Genomic DNA, 25,068 nt, shown 5'->3' with positions numbered 1-25,068 from the left:
GTCTTTAAAGCGGAGAAATGGACGGCCGGTGGGTCTGATACCAGTGGCGAGCTCGCTGTACAATGTGTCCTTGGGGATCCTGTCATCTTCCATGCGGCTCTCATGGCCAAGCCATCTCAAGCCCCGCTGGCTTAGTAGGGTGTATATGCTGGGGATGTTGGCCGCCTCGAGGACTTCTGTGTTGGAGATACGGTCCTGCCACCTGATGCCAAGGATTCTCCGGAGGCAGCGAAGATGGAATGAATTGAGATGTCGCTCGGCTGACATACGTTGTCCAGGCATCGCTGCCGTAGAGCAAGGTACTGAGGACACAGGCTTGATACATGCGGACTTTTGTGTTCCGTGTCAGTGCGCCATTTTCCCACACTCTCTTGGCCAGTCTGGACATAGCAGTGGAAGCCTTTCCCATGCGCTTGTTGATTTCTGCATCGAGAGACAGGTTACTGGTGATAGTTGAGCCTAGGTAGGTGAACTCTTGAACCATTTCCAGAGCGTGGTCACCAATATTGATGGATGGAGCATTTCTGACGTCCTGTCCCATGATGCTCGTTTTCTTGAGGCTGATGGTTAGGCCAAATTTGTTGCAGGTAGCCGCAAACATGTCGATGAGATTCTGCAGACACTCTTCAGTGTGAGATGTTAAAGCAGCATCGCCAGCAAAGAGAAGTTCCCTGATGAGGACTTTCCGTACTTTGGACTTCGCTCTTAGACAGGCAAGGTTGAACAACCTGCCACTTGATCTTGCGTGGAGGAAAATTCCTTCTTCTGAAGACTTGAACGCATGTGAGAGCAGCAGGGAGAAGAAGATCCCAAACAGTGTAGTTGCGAGAACACAGCCCTGTTTCACGCCACTCAGGATAGGAAAGGGGTCTGATGAGGCGCCGCTATGCTAAATTGTGCCTTTCATATTGTCATGGAATGAGGTGATGATACTTAGTAGCTTTGGTGGACATCCGATCTTTTCTAGTAGTCTGAAGAGACCATGTCTGCTGACGAGGTCAAAGGCTTTGGTGAGATCTATGAAAGCAACATAGAGGGTCATCTGTTGTTCGCGGCATTTCTCCTGTAGCTGACGAAAGGAGAACAGCATGTCAACGGTCGATCTCTCTGCTCGAAAGCCGCACTGTGCCTCAGGGTAGACACGCTCGGCCAGCTTCTGGAGCCTGTTCAAAGCGACTCGAGCGAAGACTTTCCCCACTATGCTGAGCAGGGAGATTCCACGGTAGTTGTTGCAGTCACCGCAGTCACCTTTGTTTTTATAGAGGGTGATGATATTGGCATCGCGCATGTCCTGTGGTACTGCTCCCTCATCCCAGCACAGGCAAAGCAGTTCGTAGAGTGCTGAGAGTATAGCAGGCTTAGCACTCTTAATTATTTCAGGGGTAATGCCGTCCTTCCCAGGGGCTTTTCCGCTGGCTAGAGAATCCATGGCATTACTGAGTTCCAATTTTGTGCAAAGGGGTAAATGGGACAAATACAAAAATGAAAGACGGGTCTAGGGGAGCTGTAAATGGAAACAGCACAAAACATTACCAGCACCTGCTGTCTGACAAAATGGGAGCAATGGTTATGATCTGAAATTATTGAATTCAGTGTTGAGTCTGGAAAGCTGTACAGTCACTAATCGAAAGATGAGGTGCTGTACCTTGAGCTTCTGTTGGGCGGTATTGGAACAGTGTAGGAGGCTGAGGACATAAAGATCAGAGTGGGAATGGGGCGGAAAATTAAAATGGCAAGCAACCGGAAGCTTGTGGTCATGTTTGCGGACTCAATGGAGATGTTCAGCAAAGCAATCACTCACTCTGGTTTTGGTCTCCTGGGTGTAGAGGAGACTGCATCATCAGCAGCGAATAGAGTAAACTAAACTGAAAGAAGTACAAGTAAACTGTAGTTTCACCTGGAAGAAGAGTTTGGGACCCTGCATGGTGGGGAGTCAGGAAGTGAAAGGGCAGGTGTTGCATTTCCTGTGCTTGCCTGGGAAGGGAGCGAACATTGTGGATGATGGAAGAATGGAGATACAGGAGATAGCACACGAGCTGAACAACTCACAAAGCCCGTCAGTCCAGAGACACAGGTATTTGTGTGCACCTGCCAGCAGTTTAATGGTTTCAGCAAGACTCCTCTTTTCCAGATTCTGACTTTGTAACATTTCTAAGAGACATGTGGTTAAAAATAGGAAACGTTGGCAAAGTGCTCTTCAATATCTGAAAGAGAAAATACAAAGTTAATGTTTCAGGCTGGTATCCTTCCTTAAAATTCAGGAGCACTTATTTAAGATCACAGCTGAGATGCTCCAAGACCACTGTCCCCTCACCGATCGGGTAGACTTTTTCTTCTGCTTAAATGGAAATTATTATTACTGTCCACTGTTCTTAACACCTTGGAAGTCCAGGGTTTTATACGTAACCATTTTACCCGTAAGATCTGCACTGGGTTTGTAAATCCTTTCTAAAGGTAGAGTGTAAACTCCGACATGGATCTGTTGGGCTGAATGGTCTTTTTCTGTGCAGTAAATACTTTGTAGGGAAGGTGGTAACAGACGCCACAGATTTATATTAGGTAAAATAGCTAGAGGCATGCAGCCATTTTTTTATGATCTGGGATGCACAGCCTGAAAGGGTGGTGGAAGCAAATTCAATAATAACTTTCAAAAGTGCACTTGAAGGGGAGAAAATTGCAGGGCAATAGGGAAAGAGCAATGCAGAGGGACTAATTGAATAGCTCTTTCAAAGAGTTGGTACAAGCACAATGGCCGAATGGTCTCCATCTGTGCTGTAAGATTCAATGACTGTGTGATTTTATGTGGGATTAAATTGATACCAGTTTTTCACTGTTACAGCACAAGGACTGAACAACTCAAAAAAACAGTTCGGCCGGAGTTAACTAAGGTTCTTCCTTCTTCGGCTCTATTTTCATAACATTTCTCAGAGGTGTGTGCTTGAAATAGAAAATGTTGGCAAAAGGCTCGTCAACACCGGAAGAGAGAAAATGCAAAGTTATTGTTTCAGGCTGGGACCTTTCATTAGAATTCATGAGCAGTCCAAGAAAGTGGAGTTGAAGCATATAGGAAACAGGTGACAGACCGGAAGGATTATGGGTGGTGCCTCTGGGAAAATTAATTCCGTGTAGTAAACTGTGCTCTTCTGCTGTGATCTGGTTTAAGTACATTGTTGAGACAGAGTTGAGGGAGTTTTATTCTTCATCCAATTCACTATACCTAGTCGTACCTTCTGCTGGAATCCCAAAATGGAAAAATTGATCCTACCTCTATCACTGGCAACCCCAACTTTAATAAACACAAAAATTCATTGAAAATAAAGTTGATCATGTTGAATTTGTAAAAAATTAACTTTTTTCCTCTGGAAAGGTATCATGGGTACATGAGGAAGCCCAAACAGGTGGTGGGAGAGGGCACTGTAAAACTACACAATGTGAAAAAGTTTTGCCTATTCATTAGTTGAGAAAATTTTGAATTCTATAATTTATCTTCCTCTAGATTTATTATGTGCAGTATTTGCAAATTCATCTGATGGAGGCAGGTCAAACAGGCCCAGTTTCTGCATCATTCATTCTTACTTCAATGTTCTCAAGTACCCGACAGTGTTAAATGTTCAGGCAGTCAAGCATTCTCGGCGAGGGCACTGGAATACTTGAAGGAGATGAAAATTGCAGAGATATGGAGAAAAAGCTGGGAAGTGGGACTAAATGAATTGTTCTTGGAAAGAGCTGGCGCAGACTCGATGGGCCGAATGGTCTGCTGCCGTGCGATACTATTCTATGATTAAATATTCTGCAAACATTTTAAAAAGGTAGGTGTTTTTGCTTGAGGTTTAAAGCGTTTCATGCTGCTCAGGGCATTAAGAGTTTGAGCTGCACTGAGCTGAACTCTTATTTTGAGTAATGTTGGGCAGAACATGAAGCTGTAAATGTAATCACCTGCTCCCTCAGGTTTGGATAAAATATCTGTTTTGACTTACTGTAAGCATTGGGGATAGGAAGTCCCACCTTCTTCAACGTCATAGGTTCAAGCAGAATAAAAGACACACAAAACATGCCAGTGATTCGCTGAGTAACCTGCCACTGAATCTGACCTTGTTGGGAAAATTGAGGTGAAAATTAATAACTAAGGGCTGTGTAGGCTAAAGGAGATATTCGTTTCTGAGTTTGCCTTTGGTGTCATTGGGACTGGCAACAGGAGCCAAATGGATTTTCTCCATTTTTCCTCCCCCACTGAAATATAGCAGTCCCTTGTTTCACAATTGCAGTAATGAGCTGATGCTTTAAATAACTGGAGCCAAGCCCCTTGGTGATGATGCTCGGAGGAGAGGTCGCTGTGGAAAGTGGAGCCACTGACTGATCTCATGATCGGACATTCTTGCTGGGACATAACACAGCTGCACATTTGGAGACGATAGAGCAAAGTGGCAAGCAGCCAAGATGCACCAGGAATAGAAAACAGACCTACCCGCCTCCTGGTCTCAGTCTCAGGGATCCCCGTTTTGACCTTCTCTCTGAAGAATCATTGTTGTGCCTTTTTACGGGAGAAGAAAACTCTTTTTGTTAACGAAACAAGAAACGTTGTAATCTGCTTGCTGCATTTGAATAGCCGTTCGGATTGATATGGCCGCTTCTAAATGTATTTTGGGAATAATGTTGCTAAGCTGTGGGATCTTTATTCTGTGTGCAATATTTGTTGTGAATTTTGAACAGCCACCTGATTACAGGTATGTAATTCTATTCAAAATGCCTCGTCACTGAATACGGGTGAGCTGACACATTGGTATTGCGGAACATCTTGTCATTTACTGCATTTTGCACTCCGGATTTGCTCTAAGTTTTTGACATGTCTTGTATGATATCCAGGGTTAATGGTGCAGCTAAATCTGTTTATTTGGAGGATGCAGTGGGGCTGTCAGTTTGGACCCGTGCAAAGATGTTTCTCACTTGTTTCTGAGTGTTCGGACTGGTCATTTTGCGCTTTTCTGAAAGTGTGGGTTCGTAAAGTTTGGTTTGAATGTCGACACGATGCGCTGTTTTCTCCTTAAACTGACCCTCGAGCTGTTTCTATTCTGCTTTCGAATTTTGGAACAGGAAGGAGAATATCTAATTTAAAGCAAGTGTTTTCTTTGGGGGGTATCTGTGGCGACAGAAGTAGAGTTAACTTTTCAGGTCTGTGGTCTTTTATCAGGAGCACCGCTTCAGTTTATCTCAAAACAGTTTTGATGATCTTGACTATGTTCTCAGGGGAGGTAGAGAGCGTGAGGCCAGGCAATTTTCCACAGGGAGAAGAGGCAAAATTAAATGAAGTGCACCCATCAAACTCTTCTTATGCATATCCTAGTAATTTGGTTACTGAACAGCATTGAGGGAGGTCTGGGAGGAGCTTGGCTGAAGGCCTAAATATAAAGTATAAATAACCTGTTTTGAGTGATAATCTCTCATCACCACTTTAGTAACCGACGTGTGCAGTCTGTATCTGTGGCTGCAATGTAACAAATGTCTTATCAGACGAAAATATTTTCCAAACATATAGTGGGTGTTGGTTGATAACATGCTATCTTTTTCTATATTAGGTGATGCATTGTGCATTTAGAAGCCATACTTTGCATTGCATGTTCTGCAAAAGGAAATTTTCTGCTGGCTAACCCTTCACAAAGCAAACTTTGTGTTTGCATGCTCACACTGAGCAATACACACTTTCCAATCATAGAATTCTTTCTTTCTCTTCAGAAGGAGGTCATTCAGCCCATGGTGTCTCTGCTGGTTCTTTGGTAGAGCTATCCAATTAATCCCAGTCCCCTGCACTTTCCCTATTCACTGTACACATTTTTCCCTTCAGGTATTTATTCAGTTCTCTTTTTCTCATGCCATTTTCAGCTGGGTGTTTGCTTTGCTTTGTAAATTGAGTTGCAGCCCACTAATGATGTACCTCAGCCACAAAGTCTATACATGTAAACATTATCTGCTGCCGCACCTCAGTATATGGATTTTTAAAATTCATTCATGGGATGTGAGCTTCGCTGGCTAGGACTACATTTATTGCCCATCCCTAATTGGCCTTGAGAAGGTGGTGGTGAGCCGCCTTCTTGACCACTGCAGTCCATGTGGGGTAGGTACACCCACAGTGCTGTTAGGAAGGGAGGTCCAGGATTTTGACCCAGCGACAGTGAAGGAACGGCGATATAGTTTCAAGTCAAGATGGTGTGTGGCTTGGAGAGGAACTAGCCAGCAAAGCTCACATATGATGAATGAATAAAAAAAAATCCATATACTAAGGTGTTGCAGCAGATAATGTTTACATGTATAGACTTTGTGGCTGAGGTACATCATTAGTGATGGTGTTCCCAAGCATCTGCTGCTCTTGTCCATCTAGTTGGTAGAGGTTGTGGGTTTGGAAGGTGCTGTCTAAGGAGCCTTGGTGCGTTGCTGCAGTGCATCTTGTAGATGGTACACACTGCTGTCACTGTGTGTCGGTAGTGGAGGGAGTGAACGTTGAAGGTGGTGGATTGGGTGCCAGTCAAGTGGGCTGCTTTGTCCTGGATGGTGTCGAGCTTCTTGAGTGTTGTTCGAGCTGCACCCATCTAGGCAAGTGGAGAGTATTCCATCACACTCCTGACTTGTGCCTTGTAGATGGTGGACAGGCTTTGGAGAGTCAGACGGTGAGTTACTTGTCGCAGGATTCCTAGCCTCTGACTTGCTCTTGTCGCCATGGTGTTTATAGGGGTTACTCGAGTTCAGTTTCTGGTTAATGGTAACTCCCCAAGATGTTGATAGTGGGGGATTCAGAGATCAAAGATGGGAGGCAGTTTAGAAGATTGGACAGAATATAAAAAAACAGCAAAGAATAACTAAAAGATTAATAAAGAAGGTAAAATTAGAGTACGTGAGAAAGCAAGCTCGAAATATAAAGAAGGATAGTAAGAGTTTCTATAGATATTTAAAAAAAGAAAAGAGTTAACAAAGTGAGTGTTGGTCCTATAGAAAGTAAGTCTGGGGAATTAATAATGGATAATAAGGAGATGGCAGATGAATTGAACAGATATTTCGGTCTTCACTATTGAGGATACAAGTAACATCCCAGTATTAGCTGTAAGTCAGGAAATGGAAAGGAGGGAGGAATTCAAGAAAATTACAATCACCAGGGAAGTGGTACTAAATAAATTGTTGGAACTGCGGGCTGACAAGTCCCTGGGTCCTGATGGACTTCATCCAAGGGTGTTAAAAGAAGTGGCTAGTGAGATAGTTGATGCGTTAGTTTTAATTTTCCAAAATTCCCTAGATTCAGGGAAGGTTCCGTTAGATTGGCAAATATCAAATGTAACTCTTATTCAAAAAGGGAGGGAGACAGAAAGCAGGAAATTACAGGTCAGTTAGCTTAACGTCTGTTTTAGGAAAACATTAGAAGCTATAATTAAAGACATTAAAGCAGGGCGTTTAGAAAAATTCAAGATAGGGCGGCACAGTGATGCAGTGGTTAGCACCACAGCCTCACAGCTCCAGTGACCTGGGTTTGGTTCTGGGTACTGCCTGTGCGGAGTTTGCAAGTTCTCCCTGTGACCGCGTGGGTTTCCTCCGGGTACTCCAGTTTCCTCCCACATGCCAAAGACTTGCAGGTTGATAGGTAAATTGGCCATTGTAAATTGCCCCTAGTGTAGGTAGGTGGTAGGAGAATTGTGGGGATGTAAGAGGGAAATGGGATTAATGTAGGATTAGTATAAATGGGTGGTTGATGGTCAGCAGGGCCTTGTTGGGCCGAAGGGCCTGTTTCGGTGCAGTATCTCTCTATGACTATAAGATAATCAGGCAGAGTCAACATGGTTTTGTGAAAGGGAAATCATGTTTAACCAATTTATTGGAGCTCTTTGAGGGAGTTACATGTGCTGTAGATAAAGGGGAACCGGTGGATGTATTGTACTTGGATTTCCAGAAGGCATTTTATAAGGTGCCACATCAAAGGTTATTGCAAAAAATAAAAGCTCATGGTGTAGGGGGTAACATATTAGCATGGATAAAAGATTGGTTAACTCATCAGTAAAATGATGGAAGGTGTCATCAACAGTGCCATCAAGCGGCACTTGCTTAGCAATAACCTGCTCAGTGATACTCAGGTTCCGCCAGGGCCACTCAGCTCCTGACCTCATTACAGCCTTGGTTCAAACATGAACAAAAGAGATGAACTCAAGAGGTGAGGTGAGAGTGACTGCCCTTGACATTAAGGCAGCATTTGACTGAGTGTGGCATCAAGGAGCCCTAGCAAAACTGAGGTCAGTGGGAATCAGGGGTAAAACCCTCCGCTGGCTGGAGTCATACCTAGCGCAAAGGAAGATGGTTGTGGTTGTTGGAGGTCAATCATCTCAGCTCCAGGACATCACTGCAGGAGTTCCTCAGGGTAGTGTCCTAGGCCCAACCATCTTCAGCTGCTTCATCAATGACCTTCCTTCAGTCATAAGGTCAGAAGTGGGGATGTTCGCTGATGATTGCACAATGTTCAGCACCATTTGTGACTCCTCAGATACTGAAGCAGTCCGTGTAGAAATGCAATAAGACCAGAACAATATCCAGGCTTGGGCTGATAAGTGGCAAGTAACATTCGCGCCACACAAGTGCCAGGCAATGACCATCTCCAACAAGAGAGAATCTAACCATCTCTCCTTGACATTCAATGGCATTACCATCGCTGAATGCCCCACTATCAACATCCTAGGCGCTATCATTGACCAGAAACTGAACTGGAGTAGCCATATAAATACCGTGGCTACAAGAGCAGGTCAGAGGCTAGGAATCCTGAGGCGAGTAACTCACTTCCTGACTCCCCAAAGCCTGCCCACCATCTACAAGGCACAAGTCAGGCGTGTGATGGAATACTCTCCACTTGCCTGGATGGGTGCAGCTCCAACAACACTCAAGAAGCTCGACACCATCCAGAACAAAGAAGCACACTTGATTGGTACCCCATCTACAAACATTCACTCCCTCCACCACTGACGCACAGTGGCAGCAGTGTGTACCATCTACAAGATGCACTGCAGCAATGCACCAAGGCTCCTTAGACAGCACCTTCCAAACCTGCGACCTCTACCAACTAGAAGGACAAGGGCAGCAAATGCATTGGAACACCACCACCTGCAAGTTCCCCTCCAAGTCTCACACCATCCTGACTTGGAACTATATCGCCGTTCCTTCACTGCTGCTGGGTCAAAATCCTGGAACTCCCTTCCTAACAGCACTGTGGGTGTACCTACCCCAAATGGACTGCAGTGGTTCAAGAAGGCAGCTCACCACCACCTTCTCAAGGGAAATTAGGGATGGACAATAAATGCTGGCCTGGTCAGCGATGCCCAAATCCCATGAATGAATAAAAAATAATAGGAAACAAAGAATAGGCATAAATGGGTCATTTTCTGGTTGGCAAGATGTAATGAGTGGTGTGTCACAGGGATCTGTGCTGGGGCCTCAACTTTTTACAATTTATATAAATGACTTAGATGAAGGGATCGATTTGCTGATGACATTTTGATAGGTAGGAAAGTAAGTTGTGAAGAGGACATAGGGAGGCTACAAAGAGATATACACACACACAAGAAATGCTGGATTCACTCAGCAGGTCTGGCAGCATCTGTAGAAAGAGAAGCAGAGTTAACGTTTCGGGTCAGTGACCCTTCTTCGGAACTGACAAATATTAGAAAAGTCACAGATTATAAACAAGTGAGGTGGGGGTTGGGCAAGAGATAACAAAGGAGAAGGTGCAGATTGGACCAGGCCACATAGCTGACCAAAAGGTCACAGAGCAAAGGCAAACAATATGTTAATGGTGTTTTGAAAGACAAAGCATTAGTACAGATTAGGTGTGAATATACTGAATATAGAACATCAGCAAGTGCAAACTGTGGTTGACAGGGCCCTCAACCGTGTCCGACCCATTCCCCGCACCTCTACCCTCACCCCTTCCCCTCCCTCCCAGAACCGTGACAGGGTTCCCCTTGTCCTCACTTTTCATCCCACCAGCCTCCATATCCAAAGGATCATCCTCCGCCATTTTCGCCACCTCCAGCGTGATGCCACTACCAGTCGCATCTTCCCCTCCCTTCCCCTGTCAGCATTCCGAAGGGATCGTTCCCTCCGCGACACCCTGGTCCACTCCTCCATTACCCCCACCACCTCGTCCCCGTCCCAGGGCACCTTCCCTTGCAATCGCAGGAGGTGTAATACCTGCCCATTTACCTCCTCTCTCCTCACTATCCCAGGCCCCAAACACTCCTTTCAGGTGAAGCAGCGATTTACTTGTACTTCTTTCAATGTAGTATACTGTATTCGCTGCTCACAGTGTGGTCTCCTCTACATTGGGGAGACCAAGCGCAGACTGGGTGACCGCTTTGCGGAACATCTCCGCTCAGTCCGCAAGCAGGACCCTGAGCTTCCGGTTGCTTGCCATTTCAACACTCCCCCCTGCTCTCATGCTCACATCTTTGTCCTGGGATTGCTGCAGTGTTCCAGTGAACATCAACGCAAGCTCGAGGAACAGCATCTCATCTACCGATTAGGCACACTACAGCCTGCCGGACTGAACATTGAGTTCAATAATTTCAGAGCATGACAGCCCCCCACTTTACTTTCATTTTTAGTTATTTTTTCTTCCTTTTTTTTGCATTCCTTTTTACATTTTTGGCATTTATTTCATTTCATCTTAGTTTGTTCAGTTTGCTTACCCACTGTTTTTTTCAGGTTGTTTTTCTTCAGGTTTGCACTTGCTGATGTTCTATATTCAGTATATTCACACCTAATCTGTACTAATGCTTTGTCTTTCAAAACACCATTAACATATTGTTTGCCTTTGCTCTGTGACCTTTTGGTCAGCTATGTGGCCTGGTCCAATCTGCACCTTCTCCTTTGTTATCTCTTGCCCAACCCCCACCTCACTTGTTTATAATCTGTGACTTTTCTAATATTTGTCAGTTCCGAAGAAGGGTCACTGACCCAAAACGTTAACTCTGCTTCTCTTTCTACAGATGCTGCCAGACCTGCTGAGTGAATCCAGCATTTCTTGTTTTTGTTTCAGATTTCCAGCATCCGCAGTATTTTGCTTTTATTTTAGTGTTTAATTCACTGCCACTTCTCTTCCAGGAATGCCTACCTTGAAGAAGTTCTGCTCTTCTCTCCGACGGGATTTTCGTTTGTCTCTTTTACCTTGTTCACCTTCATTGCTTTCTATTTCCCTCCTGGTGTTTGATAAGGTATCTACCAAAACTCATTTTCACAGCCACATCTCCTTCCTCAGTGACTGTCTCCGGCTCCGACTGATTCCACGTGGATTCCAACTGCAGTTTCACCCATCATGCTTTGAAACCACCCAGGATCACAGGTATCTCCGAGAAATACAACGTTCCTTGGACTGCTACTCTCGCCGCATCCTGAGATCTACACTCAGTGCTATGCGCCGCCATATGCACACACTGGACCTCTCTCTCCAGGAGCACCGTCTCACCTTATCTCAAATCTGTTCTACTCCGCAGTTTCATCTCATCTTACGTCTCATCCGACGCATTAACAAAAAACTTTTTTTCTTCCTTTCAGGTGTTAAGGAACGCAAGCTCCAGCAGCTGATGGGGACTAATGCCCCTCCAGATCCTCCTTCCGCTTCACTTCCCTCTGACCCCACCCCTTCTGATCTGACCCCTTGCCGTGTATTCACTATACCCTCTGACCTCCCCCTCTCTGATGCTGAGCGTTCTGTACTCAGCAAAGGACTCAGTTTTATCCCCTTACGCCCCCACCTCAATGAATTTCGCGCTCGGCATGACGTTGAGCTCTTCTTCCGTCGCCTCCGCCTCCGGGCTCACTTCTTTGACCAGGAGTCCTCCCCCCGACCAGCAGACCCATTCACCCGCCTCCAGTATTCTCCCTCTACCTGGACCCCTCATCCTGGCCTCTTACCCGCTCTTGATCTCTTCATTGAAAACTGTCGGCGAGACATTGGTCGTCTCAATTTCTCTGCCCCCCTCACTCACTCTAACCTGTCCCCCTCTGAACTTGAGGCACTCTGTTCTCTCAGGTCTAACCCCGACATGGTCATCAAACCTGCAGACAAGGGTGGTGCTGTTGTTGTATGGCGTACCGACCTCTACCTTGCAGAAGCTCAACGCCAACTCACAGACACCTCTTCCTACCTCCCTCTGGACCATGACCCCACCACCGAACATCAAGCCACCGTCCAAAGGACTGTCACTGACCTCATCTCCTCTGGAGATCTTCCCTCTACAGCTTCCAACCTCATAGTCCCGCAACCCCGGACAGCCCGCTTCTATCTCCTTCCCAAAATCCACAAACGGGACTGTCCCGGCAGACCCATTGTGTCAGCCTGCTCCTGCCCAACTGAACTTATTTCTTCCTATCTAGACTCTATCTTTTCTCCGCTGGTGCAGTCTCTTCCCACCTACATCCGTGACTCTTCTGACGCCCTACGTCATTTTGACAATTTCCAGTTTCCTGGTCCCAACCGCCTCCTCTTCACTATGGACGTCCAATCGCTCTACACCTCCATCCCCCACCAGGATGGTTTGAGGGCTCTCCGCTTCTTCCTGGAACAGAGGCCCAACCAGTCCCCATCCACCACCACCCTCCTCCGCCTGGCTGAACTTGTTCTCACATTGAACAACTTCTCCTTCAACTCCACGCACTTCCTTCAAGTAAAAGGTGTCGCTATGGGTACCCGCATGGGTCCTAGTTATGCCTGTCTTTTTGTGGGATATGTCGAGCATTCTTTGTTCCAGTCCTACTCAGGCCCCCTCCCCCAACTCTTTTTCCGGTACATTGATGACTGTATCGGTGCCGTTTCCTGCTCCCGCCCCGAACTCGAAAACTTTATCAACTTTGCTTCCAATTTCCACCCTTCTCTCACCTTTACATGGTCCATCTCTGACACTTCCCTTCCCTTCCTCGACTTCTCTGTCTCCATCTCTGGGGATAGGTTGTCTACCAATATCCATTATAAGCCCACTGACTCCCACAGCTACCTCGACTACACTTCTTCACACCCTACCTCCTGTAAGGACTCCATTCCATTCTCCCAGTTTCTCCGTCTCCGACGCATCTGCTCTGATGATGCTACCTTCCATGACGGTGCTTCTGATATGACTTCCTTTTTCCTCAACCGAGGATTTCCCCCCACTGTGGTTGACAGGGCCCTCAACCATGTCCGACCCATTCCCCGCACCTGTACCCTCACCCCTTCCCCTCCCTCCCAGAACCGTGACAGGGTTCCCCTTGTCCTCACTTTTCATCCCACCAGCCTCCATATCCAAAGGATCATCCTCCGCCATTTTCGCCACCTCCAGCGTGATGCCACTACCAGTCGCATCTTCCCCTCCCTTCCCCTGTCAGCATTCCGAAGGGATCGTTCCCTCCGCGACACCCTGGTCCACTCCTCCATTACCCCCACCACCTCGTCCCCGTCCCAGGGCACCTTCCCTTGCAATCGCAGGAGGTGTAATACCTGCCCATTTACCTCCTCTCTCCTCACTATCCCAGGCCCCAAACACTCCTTTCAGGTGAAGCAGCGATTTACTTGTACTTCTTTCAATGTAGTATACTGTATTCGCTGCTCACAGTGTGGTCTCCTCTACATTGGGGAGACCAAGCGCAGACTGGGTGACCGCTTTGCGGAACATCTCCACTCAGTCCGCAAGCAGGACCCTGAGCTTCCGGTTGCTTGCCATTTCAACACTCCCCCCTGCTCTCATGCTCACATCTCTGTCCTGGGATTGCTGCAGTGTTCCAGTGAACATCAACGCAAGCTCGAGGAACAGCATCTCATCTACCGATTAGGCACACTACAGCCTGCCGGACTGAACATTGAGTTCAATAATTTCAGAGCATGACAGCCCCCCACTTTACTTTCATTTTTAGTCATTTTTAGTTATTTTTTCTTCCTTTTTTTTGCATTCCTTTTTACATTTTTGGCATTTATTTCATTTCATCTTAGTTTGTTCAGTTTGCTTACCCACTGTTTTTTTCAGGTTGTTTTTCTTCAGGTTTGCACTTGCTGATGTTCTATATTCAGTATATTCACACCTAATCTGTACTAATGCTTTGTCTTTCAAAACACCATTAACATATTGTTTGCCTTTGCTCTGTGACCTTTTGGTCAGCTATGTGGCCTGGTCCAATCTGCACCTTCTCCTTTGTTATCTCTTGCCCAACCCCCACCTCACTTGTTTATAATCTGTGACCTTTCTAATATTTGTCAGTTCCGAAGAAGGGTCACTGACCCGAAACGTTAACTCTGCTTCTCTTTCTACAGATGCTGCCAGACCTGCTGAGTGAATCCAGCATTTCTTGTTTTTGTTTCAGATTTCCAGCATCCGCAGTATTTTGCTTTTATTTTACAAAGAGATATAGATAGGTTAAGTGAGTGGGCAAAGACCTGGCAAATGGGGTATAATGTGGGAAAGTGTCCACTTTGGCAGGAAGAATAAAAAAGAAGCATATTATCTAAATGGTGAGAGATTGCAGCTCTGAGATGCAGAGGGATCTGGGTGTCCCAGTGCATGAATCGCAAAAGGATAGTATGCAGATCCAGCACGTAATTAGAAAAGCTAATAGAATGTTATTGTTTATCACAAGGAGAATTGAATACAAAAGTAGGGAGGTTATGCTTCAGCCATACAGGGCATTGGTGAGACCACATCTAGAGTACTGGTCTCCTTATTTAAGGAAGGATGTAAATGCGTTGGAGGCAATACAGAGAAGGTTTACTGGACTAATAACTGGAATGGGTGGACTATCTAATGAAGAAAAAAGGCAGTGGAAGCAGAATCTTTGAATATGTTTAAGGCAGAGGTAGATAGATTCTTGATGAGCAAGCGGGTGGAACGTTATCGGGGGTAGGTGGAAATGTGGAGTAACTAATTCAGCTGTGAACTTATTGAATGGCGGAGCAGGCTTGAAGGGCCGAGTGGCCTACTCCTGCTCTTAATTCGTATGTTCATATAATGCCACTGAATGTCAAGGAGAGATGGTTAGATTCTCTCTTGTTTGAGATAGTCATTGCCTCACACTTGTGTGGCACGAATGTTCCGTGCCACTTATCAGCCCAAGCCTGGATATCGTCCAGATCTTGCTGCATTTCTACATGGACTGCTTCAGTATCTGAGGAGTCGCGAATGGTGCTGAACATTGTGCAATCATCAGTGAACATTCCCACTTTTGACCGTATGATTGAAGGAAGGCCATTGATGAAGCAGCTGAAGATGGCTGGGAATAGGACACTACCCTGAGGAGCTCCTGCAGTGATGTCCTGGAGCTGAGATGATTGACCTCCAACAACCACAACCATCTTCCTTTGTACTAGGTAGGACTCCAACCAGCAGAGAGTTTTCCCCCGATTCCCATTGACTCCAGTTTTGCTCGGGCTCCTTGATGCCATACTTGGTCAAACGCTGCCTTGATATCAAGGGCAGTCACTCTCACCTGACCTCTTGAGTTCAGCTCTTTTGTCCAAGTTTGATTCGAGGCTGTAATGAGGTCAGGAACTGAGTGGCCCTGGTGGAACCCAAACAGTGTCACTGAGCAGGTTATTGCTAAACAAATGCTGCTTGATGGCACCGTCGACAACATCTTCCATCGCTTTCTGATGTGTCAGTATTGCTACTAACCATGATGTATAATGTAGAAAAATGTGGGGAATAGATTGTGAATCCATTATCAGCTGTGTAGAGGGGTGTATGTCACAAAGGTGACATGTAAGTGCAGGTCATTTATGAAACCTAAAGAGGGGGATCAAGCAGGTCTACTGTAACTCTATTTAGTTATTGTTACCATGGAGATCTCATGCAAAATAGTAAATCACTGGCATACTATAAACTAGTTCATTGAGTGCCAAAAATCAAATTGAGGGAAAGCAGTTCAGAGTCTTTGTTTGTATGGATCAGCTCATAAAACCTATGAATTTGTAGCACAAGAGTTACCTGTTTAGCATCAATGTCATAATATTTATCATATTACATTGCTGATCATGACATGCCCTCTATAACAGGAATTTTAGCAAAATGATTTACGACTCTGGCCTAGAAATTACAGTGGGCAAAGTCATTGGATGATGGGTGGTATAACAGGTTGGTGTGCCAACATTTCACCTTTCTGGACCTGGGTTCTGATGTGAAGAGGGTTACCATTTGCAACTTGTGAGAGTTCCATGCGGAATAAGTTTGAACGGTTCCAACCCAAATTTACGTGGCACCTACTGGTATAAGATATCTCTGAATTGCCAATGTCATTTAGAAATGACTGTTGTAAGAAATAGAAGGAATTCACATTGATGAAATAGTACTGTGCAAAGGTTGGAGTTTAACACAGATTAGAGGCATCTATATCTGAGTGGCACATCTGGTCTGGGAATGCGTGTGGAAAAAGTGTTCAGGTCACCTAAGATTGATCTTAGCTGTACTGAAGCAAAAAAAGGGTGCACATGACAGATGTCAAGTACATTTTGAGGACCAGGTTGAATATAGAAGACTGAGCGGAAATTAAAAACAAATAAGAGAAGCAAAGAGAGAGTATGGGAAGAGATTTGTGGCTAACATAAAAGGGAATCTAAAAGTCTTCTATAGGCATATAAATAGTAAAAGGCTGGTAAAAGAGTGAGTGGGGCTGATTAGAGACCCAAAAGGATTTTTATGCATGGAGGCCAGGGACATGGCTGAGGGACTAAATGAGTACTTTGCATCTGTCTTTATCAAGGAAGAAGATGCTGCCCAAGTTGTGGTGAAAGAGGAGGCAGTTGAGACACTGGATGGGCTAAAAAATTGATAGAGGAGGTATTAGGTAGGCTGGCTGAACTTAAAGTTGATAAGTCACCAGGACCAGATGAGATGCGTCTAAGGTTTCTTAGGGAAGTAAGGGTGGAAATTGCAGAGGCACTGGCCATAATCTTCCAATCCTGCTTAGATACAGGTGTGGTGCCAGGGTACTGGAGAATTGCAAATGTTACACCCTTGTTCAAAAAAGGGTACAAGGACAAGCCCAGCAACTACAGGTCAGTCAGTTTAAACTTGATAGTAGGAAAGCTTTTAGCAATGATAATTTGGGACAAAATTGATAGTCACTTGGACATATGTGGATTAGTTAGGAAAGCCAACATGGATTTGTTAAGTGTAAATCGTGTTTTAACTTTTTATGAGTTAAAACCTGTAAATATTAATTCAAATATATTTGGGCTAATTCAGATTTGGGTCATATGTTCAGTTTGCTGGATATAGTTGGTGTTGGTTCCTGGGTGTGAGTATGAGGTTGGCTACCTACTTTTGTGCTCTTTAACAGCTATTTACAATGGTGGCGGTTTGGAGTCTGATTCATGACAGCACAGTGGTGGTTTAGTACATAAGTGCCTCTGACTTCTTGTTGTCTAGTGTTATTTTTGCTAACAGCTAGGTGCCCATCAAACTTAAGGCTTTGGTCTCTAGTTGCTGAGATTTAGTGCCTATATGTGTCCATTCTTGATGGTCTTTTGATGGATATGAAAGAAAGAAAGGAAGGGCATCCTCAGGACATCCCAAAGCACTTCACAGTCAATGTAATTTTGAAGTGTAGTCACTTTCGTAAAGTAGACAATCTCTGAAATCCCAGCAGTTGGAGCCTTGTTGGGGAAGGATGATATGTCCCCAGTGTTCTGACGGTCTTGGGAAGCTGTCATACTAAACTGTCTTTTCAGGAATTGGTTTCAAACTGAGGAAAAAAAAAAAATATTGCATTCAATGTTCAACATTTTGTAAAATTTGTGAGAACTATTTCAGCGGTACCACGAGCCCTGACATCTCCCACTATGGATAGTCTGATAAATACGCAAAGTGGTGTACTTTTTAAAAGAAAAATAAATAGGAATATGAAGTTCTATAAAGAAATGTCTGGCATTTCGTAGATGGAAGGATACCAACAATCAAGTCAAAGAACAAAGAAGAACAAATAAAATTACAACACAGGAACAGGCCCTTCGGCCCTCCAAGCCTACGCCGATCCAAATCCTCTATCTAAACCTGTCGCCTATTTTCTAAGGGTCTGTATCTCTTTACTGCCTGCCCATTCATGTATCTGTCTAGATACATCTTAAAAGACGCTATCGTGCCCGCGTCTACCACCTCCGCTGGCAATGCGTTCCATGCACCCACCACCCTCTGCGTTAAGAGCTTTCCACGCATATCCCCCCTAAACTTTTCCCCTTTCACTTTGAACTCGTGTCCCCTTGTAATTGAATCCCCCACTCTGGGAAAAAGCTTCTTGTTATCCACCCTGTCTATACCTCTCATGATTTTGTACACCTCAATCAGGTCCCCCCTCAACCTCCGTCTTTCTAATGAAAATAATCCTAATCTACTCAACCTCTCTTCATAGCTAGCGCCCTCCATACCAGGCAACATCCTGGTGAACCTCCTCTGCACCCTCTCCAAAGCATCCACATCCTTTTGGTAATGTGGCGACCAGAACTGCACGCAGTATTCCAAATGTGGCCGAACCAAAGTCTTATACAACTGTAACATGACCTGCCAACTCTTGTACTCAATACCCCGTCCGATGAAGGAAAGCATGCCGTATGCCTTCTTGACCACTCTATTGACCTGCGTTGCCACCTTCAGGGAACAATGGACCTGAACACCCAAATCTCTCTGTACATCAATTTTCCCCAGGACTTTTCCATTTACTGTATAGTTCACTCTTGAATTGGATCTTCCAAAATGCATCACCTCGCATTTGCCCTGATTGAACTCCATCTGCCATTTTTCTGCCCAACTCTCCAGTCTATCTATATTCTGCTGTATTCTCTGACAGTCCCCTTCACTATCTGCTACTCCACCAATCTTAGTGTCGTCTGCAAACTTTCTAATCAGACCACCTATACTTTCCTCCAAATCATTTATGTATATCACAAACAACAGTGGTCCCAGCACGGATCCCTGTGGAACACCACTGGTCACACGTCTCCATTTTGAGAAACTCCCTTCCACTGCTACTCTCTGTCTCCTGTTGCCCAGCCAGTTCTTTATCCATCTAGCTAGTACACCTTGGTCCTCATGCGCCTTCACTTTCTCCATCAGCCTACCATGGGGAACCTTATCAAACGCCTTACTGAAGTCCATGTATATGACATCTACAGCCCTTCCCTCATCAATCAACTTTGTCACTTCCTCAAAGAATTCTATTAAGTTGGTAAGACATGACCTTCCCTGCACAAAACCATGTTGCCTATCACTGATAAGCCCATTTTCTTCCAGATGGGAATAGATCCTATCCCTCAGTATCTTCTCCAGCAGCTTCCCTACCACTGACGTCAGGCTCACCGGTCTATAATTACCTGGATTATCCCTGCTACCCTTCTTAAACAAGGGGACAACATTAGCAATTCTCCAGTCCTCCAGGACCTCACCCGTGTTTAAGGATGTTGCAAAGATATCTGTTAAGGCCCCAACTATTTCCTCTCTCGCTTCCCACAGTAACCTGGGATAGATCCCATCCGGACCTGGGGACTTGTCCACCTTAATGCCTTTTAGAATACCCAACACTTCCTCCCTCCTTATGCCGACTTGACCTAGAGTAATCAAACATCTGTCCCTAACCTCAACATCCGTCATGTCCCTCTCCTCGGTGAATACCGATGCAAAGTACTCATTTAGAATCTCACCCATTTTCTCTGACTCCACGCATAACTTTCCTCCTTTGTCCTTGAGTGGGCCAATCCTTTCTCTAGTTACCCTCTTGCTCCTTATATATGAATAAAAGGCTTTGGGATTTTCCTTAACCCTGTTTGCTAAAGATATTTCATGACCCCTTTTAGCCCTCTTAATTCCTCGTTTCAGATTGTGCCTACAATCCGGATATTCTTTCAAAGCTTCGTCTTTCTTCAGCCGCCTAGACCTTATGTATGCTTCCTTTTTCCTCTTAGCTAGTCTCACAATTTCACCTGTCATCCATGGTTCCCTAATCTTGCCATTTCTACCCCTCATTTTCACAGGAACATGTCTCTCCTGCACGCTAATCAACCTCTCTTTAAAAGCTTCCCACATATCAAATGTGGATTTACCTTCAAACAGCTGCTCCCAATCTACATTCCCCAGCTCCTGCCGAATTTTGGTATAGTTGGCCTTCCCCCAATTTAGCACTCTTCCTTTAGGACCACTCTCGTCTTTGTCCATGAGTATTCTAAAACTTACGGAATTGTGATCACTATTCCCAAAGTAGTCCCCTACTGAAACGTCAACCACCTGGCCGGGCTCATTCCCCAACACCAGGTCCAGTATGGCCCCTTCCCGAGTTGGACTATTTACATACTGCTCTAGAAAACCCTCCTGGATGCTCCTTACAAATTCTGCTCTATCTAGACCTCTAACACTAAGTGAATCCCAGTCAATGTTGGGAAAATTAAAATCTCCTATCACCACCACCCTGTTGCTCCTTTCCATAATCTGTTCACATATTTGTATCTCTATCTCACGCTCGCTGTTGGGAGGCCTGTAGTACAGCCCCAACATTGTTACCGCACCCTTCCTATTTCTGAGTTCTGCCCATATTGCCTCACAGCTCGAGTCCTCCATCGTGCCTTCCTTCAGCACAGCTGTGATATCCTCTTTGACCAGTAATGCAACTCCTCCACCCCTTTTTCCTCCCTCTCTATCCCGCCTGAAGCATCGGTATCCTGGGATATTTAGTTGCCAATCATGCCCTTCCCTTAACCAAGTCTCAGTAATAGCAATACCATCATACTCCCAGGTACTAATCTAAGCCCTAAGTTCATCTGCCTTACCTATTACACTTCTTGCATTAAAACAAATACACCTCAGACCCTTTGCTTTCATCATCTGCTCCTTGCCTACTCTTTCCCTTAGTCACGCTGACTTCATTATCTAGTTCCTTACAGGCTTTAGTTACTACATCCTTACTCTCCACTGACCTCATTTGGTTCCCATCCCCCTGCCACATTAGTTTAAACCCTCCCCAACAGCGTTAGCAAAAGCACCCCCAAGGACATTGGTTCCAGTCCGGCCCAGGTGTAGACCGTCCAATTTGTAATAGTCCCACCTCCCCCAGAACCGGTCCCAATGTCCCAAAAATCTGAACCCCTCCCTCCTGCACCATCTCTCAAGCCACGCATTCATCCTGACTATTCTTTCATTTCTACTGTGACTATCACGTGGCACTGGTAGCAATCCTGAGATTACTACCTCTGAGGTCCTACTTTTTAACTTTAGTCAATAGTATTTAGCAACAGATGCATATCAAACAATTTTATCTCGTCAGTGACTCAATTTTTTAAATTCTAAGAACTTCATGTCCTTGCCCTTTCCTATCTCTGTAACCTCCGATAACGATCTGAGTTCTCTATGCTCCTCCATTTCTTATCTTGCGCATCCCCGATTTTAATTGATGCACCATGGTGGCTGTGCCTTTAATCTGCTTGGATCCTAAGCAAAACCTCTCCTAGTCCCTCCCTAAACCTTTCTGCCTCTCTAGCTCTTCCTCCACCTTTTTAAGAAGCTCTTTCTACAACCTACCTCATCGCTGTCCTAATACCTCTACGGGGCTCGGTGTCAAATTTTGTTTGATAACACTGTTGTGAATCTTCTTCCGACATTTTACGATGTTAAAGGTGCGATATAAATACAGCTTGTTGTTGTTGCAAAGAAATTGTCACAATGAGAAAACCCGTCATGTCCACTGTCACTGATGCTTTGCTGCTGTTGCCAACTGGCTCCGTGGCTCTTTTCTCTTCCAGGAATATGCATCAGCTGCCAAAACCGAAGCTTATTTATGTCTTTGGTTTAAGGTTACAAGGCAATGACACTGAAAGGAAGGGAATACATTACAGTGGAAAAACAGCAGGTGACAGAGGCTGTGACAAGTGCACTTACAGGTAAGAAGCAGCAGGGTTGAATTTCTGCAGAGGTTCTACCAATTGTCAGTCATAATGTTGGCAGAAGACTCCTGGAGAAATGACGAAAATTCTATCCTGGTGGGGACAGTTGGGAGCACTGACCGTAGTGTTGATAGTTAGAGAATAAGTATTAAAGGAGGGCAAAATGAGAGGAAAAGTTACTGATTAAACAATAATCTGTTAGGTATGACTGGAGACTTAAGCCCATAGTGAAATTATGGGAAGGAACAATGTTCAGTCATCTCTCTTTCTACCATTTGAATCCTGATTCAAAATGTGATGTGACCATTTTTCATTTTTCTTTCCTTCAACAAATACATATTTCCGCACCCTTTTTGAAGTGAAGAACAGCTCCCTTTTGAATGCTTCAGCTGGGTTAGAGTTTATTGCTGAGATGGTGATATGTATTACAGGATAATGGCCTTGAAACTTGACAATGCAATACCCAACTTTCAGGTGCTAAATGCCTTCCTAAATGCCTTCTTAAGCCTCCAGTATGGTGGCCAGGAAGTGCATGCTGCTCACAAGCTGGAAGTGGACCGCCGACCATATTAGTAAAGGCCAAAGAATTGACATGCAGTGTCCACACCTGAAAAAGGTGTTCAACCCCCTTTAAAGATGCGAATAAGGGGCCTTCTGCCTATTTGTAGCCCCCAGTGCAGGGGTGGTTTGCCCTGAGGTAGACAGCACTGGGTGCACTCGGGGAAAACTAGGCTGCTACGAACAGGGTGCATTTTTAAAGTATACTTAAGATGAGCAGGAGTGCTTCCTAAATTGCATTCTTGGACTATGACTTAACTTTCAATCATATTGGCTGGTTCCTCAGATCTGGTTGTGCCCAAAGCAACTATCTGTAGATCTGTGATCAATTACCTTCATTATTTTAAGGCTTTGGACCGTGTTCATCTTTCCTTAATATTTTTTTCCTCATTTTCTTTTTTCTTGAACTCTCCCTGTGCCATACTCATTCCATAGTCCAGTGAACAATATGCTGGTCAATTTCTGGATGCCCCACCAGTGCCTGTTTTGGCATCTCCACAGAGTAGTTCTAGAGTTTCCTTGGAGGATTTACCTTCTATTCATACCATAACTGATATTTTCCTTGCTCCAACAAAAAGTTGTTGGATCGTATTGTTACTACAGATCAGATGAGAGTAAAGACAGGAGGATCTTTTGAAACAGGAAAACTTCAGTTGACCTATGAAGCCCGTGCCTTTGTTTTCTATTCTTTCAGGGGATGTGGGCGTTGCTGGCAAGGCCAGCATTTAATCGATTCAATATATTTTGTTGCATCTATATCAACTTCTCACTGTCATCTCAGAACAGGTTGGTCCTGGTTGACTTAATACAAAATTGGACAACGCTATTAACCACCAAGCCAGCTGCGAAGTTCTTTTCTTTCAGTTAGGTTGGGTTTTTGATTAAATAATAATGCAGATGAAAGACACACATTGCTTATTAACGTGCAAATTAGCCAGCAACTTATGCTGAGGAAGAGATACCATGAATCACAACCAATTGCTGGATGATTTGCACCATTAGCTTCACAACAGCAGCATCTCGCCTTCCTGTAATTTTCATGGATTTGCTGCAGAGGAGCATTAGTTACCCATTAACCTCACCGCAGAAAGTTAGGGCTAGTAAGTAATAGTGTAAGTGCCCTTTTTAACAATATGATGACAATGACTAGCATCAACTTCTCTGACCTGGAAAGTGAACAATTGAACATGCAGAGTATCATTTCCTCAGGTAGTGGTACAGTGGTTAGCACCACAGCCTCACAACTCCAGCAACCTAGGTTCAGTTCTGGGTACTGCCTGTGCGGAGTTTGCAAGTTCTCCCTGTGACCACATGGGTTTCTGCTGGGTGCTCTGGTTTCTTCCCACTGCTAAAGACTTGTAGATTGATAGGTAAATTACTCCTAGTGTAGGTAGATGGTAGGAGAATTGAGGGAAGGTGGGAAGTGGTAGGGAATATGACATTAATGTAGGATTAGTATAAATGGGTGGTTGGTTGGAACAGACTTGGTGGGCCAAGGGGCCTGTTTCAGTGCTGTATGACTCTATGAATTGTTATTGGAGATTTTAAAAATGTCAAATTAAAATTTTATTTTCTTTTTCCTTTCCATTCCTTTTTCTCTGTCTCTTATTACAATCTTTCTTTCCCTTTCTTGATTTCTCTTTCTGTATGTGATTTGATATTGAATTCACCCACTCTAATGGACCCTCTTTCTCAGTTGTTCCTCTGTTCCCTTCTCAATCCTTTAAATCTCACTGGTTAAGGAGATACACTGTTGGTCTCATCATTTACCAAGGTCACATATCTCTTGCCCTCGCTGCCCCGTTATCAGCTAGCACTTCCAGCAATTTCTAAAGTAGAACATTTTTGAGCTGAAGTGTGCAGGAAAAAATCTAATTAACTGGGCACGCCACATGGTGCCCCATTCTAGCAAATTATGGCCCTTTAATAGACAGCACAATTTTCCACGAGCATAAAAGATTTCAGAGAAGAGTCTCTAAGACTAAGAGCACCCACACATCCAGTACCGCCAACTTACCTTGGACCAGTCTCTTTATTATTATCTATCAGGAAGTTTTGAAGATTTTTTTAAAACATTGATTAACGTACAGAAAAAAGAATTCAACTGGAGAAGGCTCCAATCGGAAATCTATTAAGATATTAAAATCCATAAGTGAACTGGGGTGAAATTGGACAGGGACGCAAAAGAGACAGAATCACATTGCTCACCTGTATGCACTCCACCCAATATTCCGTTCCATTGACTCTGTTCAGCCGATGTCCAATTTTCCCCGCTATATGTTTGCTCATTCTAAATCATTTTAAAGCTAAGGACTATCGCTATGGTATTAGGTGGTGCACTGAGCAGGGGTGATATGGCAGCTTTCGGCTTCATGAGTGGCCTGTTAGTCTTCTTGCGTTTTCCTTTCCAATTTATTTCTTCTAAATACACTGATATGTGTTGGGAAACAGTTCCAGAGGCACTCTTGCACTCTGCTACCGCCTCCAAGTAACCATTAATCATGTGCAAAAGTAGAGAATGAGTAGTTATTTGACTTTGGGAGGCACCACATCTTAGCTTGATTCTGTTCTCAATTCAATGTTCCCACCATGGCTGATTTTTACTTTTCCCTACC

The 25,068-nt window shown here is 44.7% G+C and overlaps 1 protein-coding gene across 4 annotated transcripts in view; it reads left to right on the top strand.

Moving 5' to 3' along the window:
• The first annotated feature begins 1,872 nt into the window (after positions 1-1,872).
• LOC137348194 (alpha-2,8-sialyltransferase 8F-like) overlaps positions 1,873-25,068 on the top strand; it is a 55,980-nt gene continuing 32,784 nt past the window's right edge. The window contains exons 1-2 of one of the 4 annotated variants that reach the window (XM_068013531.1): positions 1,873-2,074; positions 21,806-21,892. In XM_068013531.1, the coding sequence (XP_067869632.1) occupies positions 1,923-2,074; positions 21,806-21,892 (239 nt within the window). In that variant the 5' untranslated portion in view covers positions 1,873-1,922. Of the gene's footprint in view, positions 2,075-3,651; positions 3,810-4,092; positions 4,725-21,754; positions 21,893-25,068 lie in introns of those variants that run through there. The other 3 variants (XM_068013533.1, XM_068013530.1, XM_068013532.1) reach the window with 3 other exon arrangements.

Source organism: Heterodontus francisci, chromosome 33, assembly GCF_036365525.1.
Source record: "Heterodontus francisci isolate sHetFra1 chromosome 33, sHetFra1.hap1, whole genome shotgun sequence".
Classification (NCBI taxonomy): Eukaryota; Metazoa; Chordata; class Chondrichthyes; order Heterodontiformes; family Heterodontidae; genus Heterodontus; species Heterodontus francisci.
Note: the sequence above shows the minus strand (reverse complement) of the source record. Positions and strands in the feature narration are given on the sequence as shown.